The 14,527-nt window shown below is 36.6% G+C and overlaps 1 protein-coding gene across 1 annotated transcript in view; it reads right to left on the bottom strand.

The window, feature by feature from the left end:
- Positions 1–1,291: 1,291 nt before the first annotated feature.
- The window catches only part of LOC136806259 (collagen alpha-6(IV) chain-like), a 51,899-nt gene continuing 38,663 nt past the window's right edge, over positions 1,292–14,527 (bottom strand). The window contains exons 40-53 of the mRNA XM_067062818.1: positions 13,985–14,343; positions 13,380–13,502; positions 12,735–12,855; positions 12,178–12,363; positions 11,621–11,737; positions 10,934–11,083; positions 10,599–10,763; positions 9,531–9,776; positions 8,879–9,106; positions 7,949–8,101; positions 7,041–7,291; positions 6,093–6,190; positions 2,468–2,723; positions 1,292–2,006 (exon numbers count right to left, since the gene is read on the bottom strand). Coding sequence (XP_066918919.1) covers positions 1,656–2,006; positions 2,468–2,723; positions 6,093–6,190; positions 7,041–7,291; positions 7,949–8,101; positions 8,879–9,106; positions 9,531–9,776; positions 10,599–10,763; positions 10,934–11,083; positions 11,621–11,737; positions 12,178–12,363; positions 12,735–12,855; positions 13,380–13,502; positions 13,985–14,343 — 2,804 coding nt within the window. The 3' untranslated portion in view covers positions 1,292–1,655. The remainder of the gene's footprint in view (positions 2,007–2,467; positions 2,724–6,092; positions 6,191–7,040; positions 7,292–7,948; positions 8,102–8,878; positions 9,107–9,530; positions 9,777–10,598; positions 10,764–10,933; positions 11,084–11,620; positions 11,738–12,177; positions 12,364–12,734; positions 12,856–13,379; positions 13,503–13,984; positions 14,344–14,527) is intronic.

Raw genomic sequence — 14,527 nt, 5'->3', positions numbered from 1 at the left:
ATAGTAAACTTAGCAAGTTTGTGTTTCTGCGATAGAGACGGTTAGCATCTTACTTGTCTAGATCTTGATCGACTGACGACGACGGTAAATCGGCGCTTTTACCATCCTTGATTTTGCAGGTCAGAACTACGGGTTATTCCGAATCTTTTTAGTCACGCCATCGACATCGAAAGTTCAAATATATAAACTCGTTATTATTGACGTCGAAGAGAAACTAACAAGAGAGGGGAGAAATTAAAACCTGAAAAATTAATTTATCGATCTAGTTTTCGACAAAATTTCTCAACTGGCCTAAAATATTATCTTATATCACAGCGAAATGTAGATATCCCGAAAAATCTACAAAACACACGTTTTCACACGTCAAAATTCCATCTTAATCCATAAATCCATCAATCCACAAAGTAAAAACTCCATCCCCATTTTTTCTATAATCTTTTCGCGTTAATCTACCGAATATTCTTTTTTTGAATAAAATCTAATTTTGTCAAAATGACAGGTCAATCCATCTAAAAAGTTATTGACATAGATAAGCAAGAAAATCAAAATTGTTTATTTTCTAGAACTTAGTGTTTGACGAAACAAAAATATTTTTCATTGGTTTGATTAGAAAATACGTGTTTCTTAATATTTCCTACGGCTCTTTTCCGTTTACTAACAATGTAACATTTCCACTTTTTCCTTGACCTAATTTTGACCTAAGATTATTCCTTGATTTGTCTATCACACCCCTTTCTCACTGCCATGGTGGAACTTTTTCCCACAGTGGGGATTAAATTTATATCGCAATTCCAATGGGGATAAAAATCATACTGTTTTTGAGGTGCAATTTTTCTAATGAATTTCAAGTTAGGATGAGATCAAAGTCAATTTCCAGTGGGAAATAAAGGGTAGAGTATTTAAGGGACGAAATATTGGCCCAATTAACCAGTGGGGTGAGAAGATAGTCCCATTTGGTCTGCGACCGGGGGTGTTCTATAGGCCTTAAGTTCCCCTGTTATTTTCGAAAAAAGTTTTGTCAAATTTTCAAAAACATTAAGCACGTACTGTGTGAACGAAGTTAATTTATCAAGCACTTTAAAATAAAATACTTTATTTAGATAGATGTTAAGTAAACCTCAGAAATAAGAACCTGAAATTGCTTTTGGAAATGTTAAACAGAGAAACTTAAACTTAGAAAAACCTAGAAAAACAAATCCACGCAGATCCTGTTTTAATATTCTTTGATGAATTCCGTGTAGTTTATGATCTTAGGGAATTAAAAGAGCTTGAAATCAAAAGTTGGTGCCGGTTTATGCGGGTATGAATAAAAGCTTATTTTTTTGCAATTAACTAGCTATCTATCAATATACATTGAAAATCACATAAAATGGGACTATACAGTACGGTCAAAGGAGTTAAAGAAGTTAGTTTCAATGATAGGTATATAATTAGATGATTTTCACGAAGTTCTTCGAAATCTTTAAGTTCTCTTAAATAACTCCTTTTAATATGACGTTCTCTAACTTTCAGAGAATTCAATATCGTTTTAAAGATATCCATAATATTTCGTATTTATTATCTCCATAATATTTGGTATTTCGTTATCTCCATAATGATTTGGTAATATTTCGTTATCTCCTTAATATCGCATCCAATAATACTCCATAATTCTACTAGATCCAGGAAGCAAGGTTATCGAAGAATCCTCCGAAACCTGCACGTTCTTGCGGCGCATCTTGAGCCAGTTTTTCGGACACCTTATTTTTCCGGACACAAACCCGACATCTGGACACTCTTGACGTCAAATCATCACCTTTAGTAGCCGACAACGTTTGAGGTGACGGTATAGTAAATTGGGAACGTTGCTCGATTGTTGTGAGCCAGAAACTGAATTTGTCGGAAAAGAAATGACATGAACCACGTGCTCCTTGGCATTCAATAAAAGGCTTGGGGCGGAATTCTTCTAAACAAGATCCAGATGATCCTAAAGATTGGCCAGCTCCTGTGTTTCCAGCTGCTGCAACCTATTTGAGGTAATAAATATGTGATGAAAGTTTGAAAAAAAAACCAGCAATAGACCTTTTCATAAATTACGTCACGAACATCAATTGCCTCGTATTCAAACAATTGCCATGGTGATTATGTCCCTTGAGACATTCAATGATTTGTTTTTGAATAGAAAGTAGTTTTAATAAAATGCTCTGGGAGATAATCACCATGACAAAAATCTCAAAACGAGGCAAGTGATGTTCGTAACGTAATTTATGAAAAGGTCTATTGTTTATTATTTAAGATTATTTATACATGGAATTCCTATCAGTAATATTGTTAAATGTGAAACCTTCATATCATGGACCGTTTTTTAACGCATGAAAGAGAATTTAAAATATTAAAGAGAAACAGCTAGTTATATGCACTATTAAAACTATATCCATCAACGCTAAAATGTTCAGAAAAAGATTTTGCGAGCCAAGTCCAAACTTACCATCATAAAACTGAATCCTGACCATAAAGAATCATAACCAACTGGACAAGAAGGTGTGACCACGTCTTGTGAGTGCACAGCCATATTGATATCGGGAGCTTGACAAACTACACAACGAGAAATGAATGGCTCTACTGCGTCGTTGGTCACTGGCATCATAGGTTGGCGGACGTCCCCAGCGAGCCAGTATGTGAAGTCATTACGTGAGGCATATTGGCAGGTTCCGGTTATACCGCAGAAAAGGAATGGTAAAGTGCTGAAATAAATTGAAAATTCTCTGATTACGAAGAACATAACGTTAAAAATCTACAATGTATTTTGGCGCTGAGTTGGTTATTAACAAAACTAAAGCTATAAACTACAATTTAACAAGTTAAATAAGCATTTAACTTCTAATTTGCATAATATATGGTGAAAAGACATTAACAGGAAGTATCGGTATTTTTTAGCCTCAAACATTGATTGGCCACAATAAGTAAGAATTTTGATGTAAAATTGTCCCAACCGAAGATCCCCTATGAAACATAACGTTGTTTGAAAATCTATAATGTTATCGTTTCACCATAAACGTTCTGTTTTGATGTTGCGTACCAACTGACTTCCCAGCTGGCAGACAACGTTGTTTCAACGTCCATCTAATGTTCCCAACGTCCATATAACGTTAGATGGACGTTGAAACAACGTTGTGTGCCAGTTGACTTAGTAATATAAATTGAAATCACAGTTTTCATTCTCTAAGATCAAATAGATAGTACTCTAAGGTCCCGAATAGTAGGGGGGGTCTGAATAAAAGGGGGGGTCCGAAATTTTTGCAAAATATAATAAACGGGGGGGTCTGAATAAACGGGGGGGTCTGAAAATATTTAGGTAAATAAAGGCTAAAATCAGGCTATTTAGAGCAAAATAAGGGTCCTTCTCTTTGACAGCTGAAAATATTCTTAAAAACTAATAAACGGGGGGGTCCTAATAAGAACGGGGGGGGGTCCGAAATATTTTCGAAAATTAATAAGCGGGGGGACGTCTATTCGGGACCTTAGTCAAATGAAAAAGGATCTATACTCCGCTTGCTATCGCCGATAATCAATTGAGGTATAGCAGGGTAAGTACATTCCAGCTGACAAACAACGTTGTTTTTACGTACATCTAACGCTATAAGAACGACATAAACGACTTCGCAAGAAAAATTAAACTAAAAGCACATTTTGGAAACGACCCTATTGTAACAATGGCTAAAAAGCCATTCTACATAAAAAAGAAAAATAACCAATGGACACCAAATAACCCACATCACACAATCAAAACTTTCATAGACGCCTTTGAAAACGAGATAAATAACCACGAGATCACAAGAACCAAACGCAAATACAATCTGAAAAAAGAAGAACGTGAATCTTTAGAACAACTAAGGAGAAAAGAAGACATCATCATCACAAACGCCGATAAAGGAGGCGCCGTAGTAATCCAAGACGTTGCAGATTATATAAATGAAGCCCTAAGACAACTAAACGATCAGACTTTCTACAAGGAGTGTGACCAAGACCTCACACCAAAACATAACAAAAAGATACAAGACATCATAGAATCACTGAGAAAATCCAAGCTGCTAGACGATAAAGCCATTGAAATGCTTACCGAGACACAGCCAAAGACACCAAAATTGTACACCACACCCAAAATACACAAACCAGATAACCCAGGCAGACCTGTCATCAGCTCCATCAATTGTCACACAGCACGTATCTCCCAATATGTTGATTATCACCTACAAGACCATGCGAAATCACTACCTTCATATATCAAAGACACAACAGACTTTATCAACAAAACCAAAGATTTACATATACCAGCACACGCAATACTTGTAACCATGGATGTGTCAGCATTATATACCAACATCCCGAATGTCGAAGGCATAGCCTCCATTCGTAAATCATTAACAAAGGTCGAGTCGTCCATTAAACACATGACAGTAATTTTAACATTCTTACGCCTCATCCTCACCCTTAATAACTTCATATTCAACGACAAACACTATCTCCAAATCAAAGGATGCGCAATGGGTACTAAATATGCCCCATCGTATGCAAACATTTTTATGGGAGAGTTCGAAGAACGAGAAATCTATCCACGCATATCTAACAACATCATAAAATACCTCAGATTCATTGATGACATATTTTTTATATTGAAAGGCACAGAAAGTGATCTAAAAGAATTTTTCGCAATCATCAACACAGTTCACCCATCAATTAAATTCACGACGGAATACTCTCATAGCGAGATCAACTTCCTGGACACAATGATAACCATAAAGAACAATCGACTAGATTACAAGATCTTCAAAAAACCAACAGATCGGTCATTACCTCCATAATACCTCATACCACCCAAACAACCTAAAAAACAACATCCCATACGGTCAAGCACTAAGGATAAAAAAGATTTGCTCCAACCCCGAAGAATACAACCAATCCCTCCTCCAAATGAAAGATGCATTCATCAGAAGAGGATACAAAGCTGAAAACCTCCATAAACAGTTCGACAAAGTTAAGATTAAGAACCGGGAAGATCTCCTAAAATACAACAACACCAAGAATAAACAACAAATCGCCTTCATCACTACCTTTAACAAAAACTTATCACCTATCCGTACCTTACTGGAAAAGCACTGGGATATCCTAAACATCAACGAACGGTTTCAAGATACCTTCCAACAAACACCAGTCATTGCGTATAGACGCAACAAAAACTTGAAAGATCTACTTGGACAAACATCAATATCCAACAATAAAGTCTCAAGAAAATAACAAAAACTGAAAGGAAAGTGCCAGCCTTGCTTAACAAGGACAGGAAACCTTTGCTGTAAACAAATAATGTCAACCTCAACCTTCACCAGTCAACAAACCAAAATGACGTACCAGATCTTCCACAACGTTAACTGCAAAAGCACTCGCATCATCTACCTCCTGGAATGCAACAAATGTCACATCCAATATATTGGAAAAAGCGAGACCCAATTCAATCAAAGACTCAATAACCATAGAAGTAATGCATACAGACCACGACAAGAGACAATCCCAGCGTGTAAACATTTCCACCAAACCAACCACGATTTCAACAGAGACGCAAAGTTCACCATCATCGAACAGATCAACGAGACAGATATAGAAAGAATGAAAAGGATAATACTACAGAGAGAAAACTTCTGGATCAAAGAACTGAGAACCCTCGCATCTCATGGGTTGAACCAAGAACTCAATCTTCTCCAACCGAGCGCCTAAGTCTGATTTACACGTTCATTTTAGACCAAATTCAACTTATCAGATGGCCCCATTTACACCAACCCATTTTCAAGCCGAAATCGCCTAAAATGACGTATTTGTCCAATTTGACGTCAAATAATTTTGTATAAAAACGCTTTTTTTTCTATAGAAATATCATTCCCTTGAGAACGGACCGAGTCCGAAACATGTCGGGAAAAATCAAAATATAATAGCCGCATTCTTTTTCACCGTCCAACATAACGCTATAAGAACGTTATGGACATTAGATGGGCGTTGCTATGGCGTTCTGTGTGAGCTGCGGTCTATACCTTATTTCTCTCTTTCTGCGTAATATATCATACCTGAAAGATCTTGAGCAGGATCCAGCATCACCTAAATCTTGAGAATGAGCGTATCCATTACCAACAGTGTACATCAATGAGTATCCTTCCCACATCATCTACAGATTAAAAAAGATAAATCTCTTTTAACCCTCAAATCATAAAAAACACTCGAAACATGATTTCTTACCAAGGATGCACTCAATTTCTGCTTCCAACGTTCTTTTAAGGCCGGTCTCCACTTGCGCGCGCTTGAAGTAATGGTTGAAAAAGTTAAAATGTGTTCAACTTTTTTTTCGAGCGCGCGCTACATTTTTATGACGTAATCTTTTTTCCAAGCAAAATGGATTGAAGCTAAAAGGTGCGATTGCAGCGCGCGTATATGGAGACCGACCTTTAATGTGTTTTGATGTGTCTATATTGAACACGATTTTATAGCTTCTACAGTTATGAATAATTAAAAACTCTTATACACGACTACTATTGAATAGCTCCATCCCTGAAATACCAGTAAAAATAACTTGCCATAGTCATAGTCATATCTTTTCTGGCTATGCACTACTACAAAGTATCATGAGATTACGTCACTTTCAGAGAGGCTGATTGGTAACAAACCGGGCAAAGAACACTGTTAAGATTATTACACAATTTCATATATTATGCAATAATAATACACACCCATGTGTCACAGACCCTTTGGCCTTACTAGAAAATTTAGCCAAATTTCGTCCCGGTGGAAAAATTGCTCTACAATTTCAGCCCCACTGGAAAATTGATTTAGTTTTCATCCCCTTTTCAAACTCAATGAAAAATTTTTACTCCAAAACCATCTTGCCGTATTTTTCTGACCTCAGAACAATAGAATTTCTATTCCAATTTACATCTCGATAAAAGTTTTTATCCCCAGCGTGGGAAGATGTACCACACAGGGGCGTTACTATGAGGATTCTGAAGGAGATAGCAACAAACCTTGTAATTCTTGGGGCAGCTTGGGATGAAAGCATTTTGTGAATGTCGAACAATAACGTGGCCAGTATCAGAAGCACTTCCACTTGTACCAGCTGGTCCACCGGGACCTTCCTTTCCTTCTGGCCCTTTGTCTCCAATAGGTCCTTGAAGTCCAGGTCTTCCTTCGGGTCCTGGTGAGCCGGTGATACCATGGAAACCTCGGCCTCCTTTTTCTCCCTTAGGACCATTGTCTCCTGGGAATCCTTTGATGACTATCGAGAAAACAAGAATATTAAGTAAATACTTGGAGACTCCTGCAGACTTAACAAATATTTCAAAATTTTCAAGAACAATTGCCTGAAAACAAAGGAAATGCACGTGTGTCAAATAAAAAAAAACGATACAGTTGACTTTCTGTAATTCGATCTTCAAAGGGCTAATTTTATTCGAATTAAAGTGAACATTTTATAACGACTTTCCATCTGAAGCGACAAATATTTTAGTTCGAATAATAGAAAAATTCGAAACTTAGAGATTCGAATTAGAGGAAGTTGACTACTCCCAGCTGGCACACAACGTTCGTTCAACGTTCATCTAGCGTTATATGGACGTTATGAACATTGGATCAACGTTAAAACAACGTTTTGTGCCAGCTCGTATAACACATATCAATCAAAAGAGGTAAAATCATATTCAAAGAGTGCTCGATAAACCAACCAGGAGTAGAGCTTCTTCAATCAAAATACATTTCGAAACCAAAAATTTAATAACTCGGAGTTTCATGCTCTAAGTAATCATCAGATGTAACTAAAAGCTATGAGCTTAGGGCATGAAACTCGGAGTTATGATTTTTTAAATTTTTGGTTTCGAAATATATTTTGATAGTATAACATTAGTATTTTTCCGGACACATAGTACAAAACACTTACAGTTGGGTTCACCGCGGTCACCACGTACTCCTTGTCTTCCTCTCAATCCAATGTCACCAAGATCACCGCCTTCTCCATCACTGTAACCTTCACCACGTTGTCCTTTAGTTCCAGTCTCCCCTGATAAGCCTTTTGGTGATTCTCCTTTGTATCCTGTCATCAAGAATTTTAGAAAATAAGAAAATAACTTTTAAACTTTTAGTCTTCAATTTTAGACTCCTTAAAAGAATTTTGATATTATTTATTTTTGGTGCTTCTCCTTTGTATCCTGTTATCAAGAATTTTAGAAAATAAGAAAATAACTTTTTTAATTTTTAGTCTTCAATTTTAGACTCCTTAAGAGAATTTTAATATTATTTATTTTTGGTGCTTCTCTTTTGTATCCTGTCATCAAGAACTTTAGAAAATAAGAAAATAACTTTTAGATTTTAATTCTTCAATTCTAGACTCCTTAAGAGAAATTTGATATTATTTATTTTTGGTGCTTCTCCTTTGTATCCTGTTATCAAGAATTTTAGAAAATAAGAAAATAACTTTTTAATTTTTAGCCTTCAATTCTAGACTCCTTAAGAGAAATTTGATATTATTTATTTTTGGTGCTTCTCCTTTGTATCCTGTCATCAAGAATTTTAGAAAATAAGAAAATAACTTTTAGATTTTAATTCTGGATTCAATTCTAGACTCTTAAGTTTAACTTAAGCATTATAATACTATATATTCGCGATTCTTGGTTATCTTATGATAAAGAGTTTTCGTTTTCGTTATATTACTGTGATATTTTAATTTCTGTGAGAACTGACAGAATAAGTAAGTTACTGCTAATGATTCAGTCACATTGAAGATGGCAAAATCTCATTCCAAGAAGTCGCTTTATTTTTTATCTGTAACTAGGATACTCTTAGACACATTATATTCAAAAATTAAACCTACCTTTAGGTCCTTGTCTTGTTCCTGCTCGACCTTTAGGGCCAGATTCACCGACCTCGCCACGTCGTCCTTGGGGTCCTCGGGCACCTTTTTCTCCTGTCTCTCCTAATGAACCAACAAGGTAACCTGGATCTCCCATTTCTCCCTGATACCCCTGATCTCCTTCACGGCCTTTTTCGCCCTCGCGACCAGCTGTTGGACGACTGAATTCACTGAATTGTGCCATGCGCCCTGAAATCGACAGGAAATATATAACCTTTAATACCTACAAGCATATCTTATAGTAATACCTTTAAAACCAAAAAATGAAAATTGATTTTAAATTCATATGGTGAGTCAACAGTTAGCTACAATCAACGGTTAGATTCTTCTCTCCTCATCGGGTACCAAACGTAAATTTTGTGATTCAAACGACAATATACTTCGAACCATGAATATATGAATATCACAGGCTATTCTTATTAATCATCTCTTCACAATTAGAGTGTTCGATACTTCTGCAGAGAGGAATAACTTCATTAAAAGAAACATTATTATTCCATACCAATACCACTAGTTTCATGCATTAATGCAAGCTTCAGTTGGATTGTTTCTTTTAATGAAATATTACAGGTTAGAATTACACAAACTCTAGTTATCTACGGTCAAATCATACCTTGAGGTCCTTGTTCTCCACTTTCACCTTTGCGTCCTTCGTTGCCTTGGATACCTTTGAAACCGATCAATCCTTCTTCACCGATTTCTCCTTTGAAACCAGGGAAGCCTGGAGTACCATCTTCTCCGGATCGACCCTGGGTACCATCTTCACCTCGGCTTCCTTTCTCGGTGGAAGCATCACCAAAGAAACCAGGGAATCCGGCGTATCCTTTGTTTCCTTTGGATCCACGCTCGCCTTGTTCTCCTGAAAACAGAATGAAGATAAACTTTAAGTTTCTATTGGCAACAGTATGTTGAGTATTGAAAGACCTTTACCTACTATAAAATCAATCTTTTTTTTAAAGAAAAATAGGTCATAAAAGTTTTAAAATATTAAAAAAAAAGGTGTTACAAAGATTATCTCTCGTACTTTACTTGATAAGAAAATGCCTTGTAAATTCAATTAATCAAGCCATAAAAATAGACGACTTTGTCGTAAAGTCGTCTGCCAAGGAATAGAAAATATGGGAAATGTGAACATGTAAAATACAGTTGACTTTATGCAATTCGATCTTCAAGGGACAAAAACTATTCTTCGAGCTACAGAAAAGTTTCGAGTTAAAGAGAGTGCGTTATGAAGATTTTCCAGCTGAAATATTTGAGTTCGAGTTACAGAATGATTCAAACAATAGAGGTTCGAATCACATTTCGAAGTGAGGGAACCAACGTTTTTATGCGAAGTACAGAAAGATTAAAAAATAGAGGTTCGAATTAGAGGGAGTTGAAAAAAGGATTGGAAGAATTTGGAACAGACTAACAACAAACGAATTACAGAAAGATTCGAATAATAAAGTCACCAAAGTGGCATGAAACTGCCAATAGCAGAAAAAAAAGTGTCTTTTCTTTCTGACTGAATAATAAAGGTTCATATTAAAGGGAGTCGAAAAAAGGATTGGAAGAGTTTGGAACAGACGAACAACGAATGAATTACAAAAAGATTCGAATAATAAAGGTTCGAATTAGAGGGAGTAAAAAACGAGGAGAAGTAGAGTTCTGAACAGCCTTGAACCATTGAGGTCATACACACCTTTGTATCCAATAGGACCTTCTTCACCAATTTCACCAACTTGTCCTCTTTGACCTTTAAGTCCAGGTTCTCCTTTAAGACCAGCAAGTCCAAGTTCACCAGGTGCTGAAAACATCCTTCCTGGTTCACCAGCTTCGCCAGCATTACCACGACCTCCTTGATTTCCTACAATAAAGATTGCAATAGACCGTTATATCAAGTTTGAAATTTGAGCTGAATGGTTTACGAGGGTAGAAGATTTCACATTGGGGATTTTATACACGATACGCATCCCCTATATCAAAACATATATCAGAGGGGATACGTGCAGCCTATTTAAACAAAGGCTTCAATACCTTCATCTCCTCTCAGTCCTTCTTTGAAATCAGGGGATTCGCCAGTACCATAAGCATCACCAGGGAATCCTTTGAATCCACGATCTCCTTGGTCGCCATCTTGACCCATCTGTCCATCAGATCCTTTGGCTCCCTTGCGACCACGTCGTCCTAAAGAAAAATATGACATGTACGTATTATTATGGGATTGTTATATGGTTAGCAGAAAAAAAACTCAAGGCTCTGAATCTTACAACACTTTGAGAATCTTTAAACGTGACTGTAACCTGATAAAAGATGGCCATAAATTTCTTACGCACACGGTGAACCTTTGAAAGCACTTGAAAATTGAGCATCTGAGGAAAATAGTCACTTTTATAGCAAGTATGAACCAAGTATGAGTTACGTGCCGCGATGTCAAAAATTGAGCTTTTTTCCAATACGGAACCCTATTTTTAAACACAATCACACAAAAATTCTTATTCCTCAGATCGTTTGTTTTCGCACATCCCTTTAGAGCTTCATCGTGGTGTGCAGGAAACAACAACGATCTGATCTCAGGTTATCTGCCTTTAGATTTCGAAGAACTCTGAAACAGTGCAAGCTGAGTCAAAATTAACAAATCTTTATTTATAAAAGCTTGTAACTTTTCTTCAGTAAAAAGTAACTTCACTGTGAAATGCAAACTATTTAGTTTATTTTCCTTACCAGCAAATCCGTCGAAACCATCAAATGCATCAATTCCTTGTTCTCCTTTGACACCTCGTCGACCACGTGACCCTTTGTTTCCCGATGCACCACGTGCTCCGTCTTCTCCGTCACGTCCTAAAGGAGGAAAAATTAGAAAGTGTAATTGATACAATGTTTTATAGTCGAATTTCAAAAACAAATTCTCCTTCATTGTTTTTGAATTTCAATGCTGGATTTTTTAGACTACAGAAATGTCATGAATTTTGCTCTTGAATTACAGTGAAGTGAAGTGAGCAGCCACCAGAACCGTTGGAAAACCAACGGATCAGACAGTGAATTGGGAGAAATCTTCTACGGAAATGTATAACAATCTGAATTTTAATTCATGAAACAACAACACCAATACGGTCCATACAAATGTATAATATAGTTTTTTCAAAATCTTGCGACGCCAAAATTCTTCTCAGGCTTAAGTAATAAAAAAAAACATTTATTGTTTTGATTTAATACCGAAAAGTCAGCTACCCTAACTCTCTTAAAAATCTACTAAAAAGGCATCTAAAACGGATTCTTACCTCTAAATCCTTTTTCACCATCAGCGCCATCAAAACCTGAATATCCTTTGGAACCTTGATCTCCTTTCTCACCAAACGAATCTCCATCTTCACCTTTGGCCCCGGGTTCACCAGATTGTCCATTGGAACCATCTTCTCCGTCGCTACCGTCTGTTCCGACTTCTCCAACCTCACCGCGTGGTCCACCTGTCATGATAAACGGAAGGGTAAGGTAACAGAAATTTCCATCAACTCTTAAAGTACCTTCGGAGATTCGATGAAATTCAAAACGAATCAATGAGCTCTTACGCAGTTCTGTGATAAGATTAAAACATTTTCAAATCTAAATATCTTGACCCAGAGACAAAGCTAATAAAAATACTTGGAGGTTTTGCTTGGGACCTTAGAAGGTCAAATCATTTGATTACCCTTTTAAGAAACGAGTGTAAAGAAATTTGTGAGCATTTTTGGTAATCGCGGATGGTCAGGGCCTTAAGAAGCCTTCTATTCTTCAATTTTTGCTTAGAAATGTGGATGTAACTTAAGAACGTAACGAATCAAAGCCTATAAGTGATCACCTGTGCAGGTCAAAGCTTGTGAGATATCTTCTAACAAGTAATCGAAAAGTCCTCTCAAATCAGGTGACAAAAAGACTTGATCACGATCACCAGTGAACGATTCCAATTCGATGGTGTCAACCTAAAAACAAAGTAGAGTAAAATACGTCAAAATTACGTCCATCTAACGTTTGCATGACCATATCGGTCAACACGGCCCAACACATTTCCAGGGTAGATTGTATAAAATCGATATATATGTGAAGAAATGGAAACATTCCTGTCCAACTATATTTAATCAAGAGATTCGGGGTGCAGAACAGTAAGGGTATGAAGGTTGAACCAGTTACATATAATGTCTTGTGAAGCAATAAATATGCCTGGGTAAAAGATTTCTAGTTTTGAGGTGAATCAAGGAGGTCAAGGAACCCTATTCTGACTGCTTCTGAATATCACGTATTTGTGAATGCAGTAGAGCCTCTTTAACTCGAACCTCTGTAACTAGAATGTCTCCTTAACTCGAACAAGTTTATTTTCCATTCAGTTAACAATGCCTTATAAACCTTACTCGAAAAATAACTCGAAATTTCCATAACTCGAACAAATTTGTGTTCCCCGAGCGTATTCGATTTATAGAGACTCAACTGTAATAATATCTATTAGTACCTCTTCACCGATTCCGATAGCTAAGATCTCAACTCCATCTTCTCTCAATTCTTGAGCGATTTCGTGTGGTTCTTTGATTCCTGGAACGTACGTCTGTTGTCCATCAGTCATCAAGACTAACATCTAAGAGAAAAATAGGTGATGATTACGGTAAATGTACTGAAAAGTTAAAGTCTATTCACGATAAGTGTGCACTCTTTTTTCTTTTACCTATAACTTTTGAAGGAATTCTTCAATCTTTATAAATTTGGTATCATTGGAAAGATATTAATGGGTGGAACAATTTGAAATAAAAAAATCTTTAAGAAAACTCTAAAAGTGAAGATCAAAATGAAGAAGAAAAAAAGGAAGATCTTATAGAAAAGTGCTATAACTATCATTTTCACTGAAGTGAATCCTTGATCTTAGAGATCGTTATTTTTTTCTTTTAAAAACTTTTTCATTGAGAAGCACTAGTGGCAATAAAGCATTCTTTAATTCTAGAGAATTGAATTGAAGCTGCCTTTTTTGTGGTAGATTGTCTGCAAATGTGTACGTAATAATAGTGCAGAAAGTTACAAAATAACACAATCAGGCCATGCAGAGAAGAATTTAAATTTAAATACTTTTCTTGTGCTTGGACGGGCGCCATTCTTAATTTCAAACATCTGTTTAGCTTTCTCAAAACCTTGATCGATTCTTGATTCTGATGTTCCTCTGAACTCCAAACTTTCCAAGGCTCGTTTAAAAGAAGAATCGCTTTGGTAATCATCCAAAAAGATCCTAATCGCAGCATTGTTGCCATAGACTACGACGCCGACTCTGAGGTCCTCGGCGCCACTGGTCCCTCCGAGGGGTCCTAAACGTTCGACGATACTGGTGATGAATTGAAGTTGACGTCTGAAGCCACTTTCCAAAAGAGATGCAGATCCATCGATGACAAAACCAAGATCAATAGGATCACGTTTGACATTCTCATTGCAACCTTTAGTAGAAGAAAGACGATATAAAGAATAACCGTATTTCATACATACCCCCTTCTCATAGATCCGGTGGGATTTTTCCAGTGTTGGTAAAAATACATCAAAACTCGATGATGGTAAAACAGTCCACCAGATTCTAGTTGTTTTTGGAAGATAAAATAAGATGACGCTATGTTTTTGTTCGAA

The sequence above is a fragment of the Clytia hemisphaerica genome, unplaced genomic scaffold (assembly GCF_902728285.1).
Source record: "Clytia hemisphaerica strain Z4C2 unplaced genomic scaffold, Clytia hemisphaerica genome assembly, whole genome shotgun sequence".
NCBI classification, from domain to species: domain Eukaryota; kingdom Metazoa; phylum Cnidaria; class Hydrozoa; order Leptothecata; family Clytiidae; genus Clytia; species Clytia hemisphaerica.
Note: the sequence above shows the minus strand (reverse complement) of the source record. Positions and strands in the feature narration are given on the sequence as shown.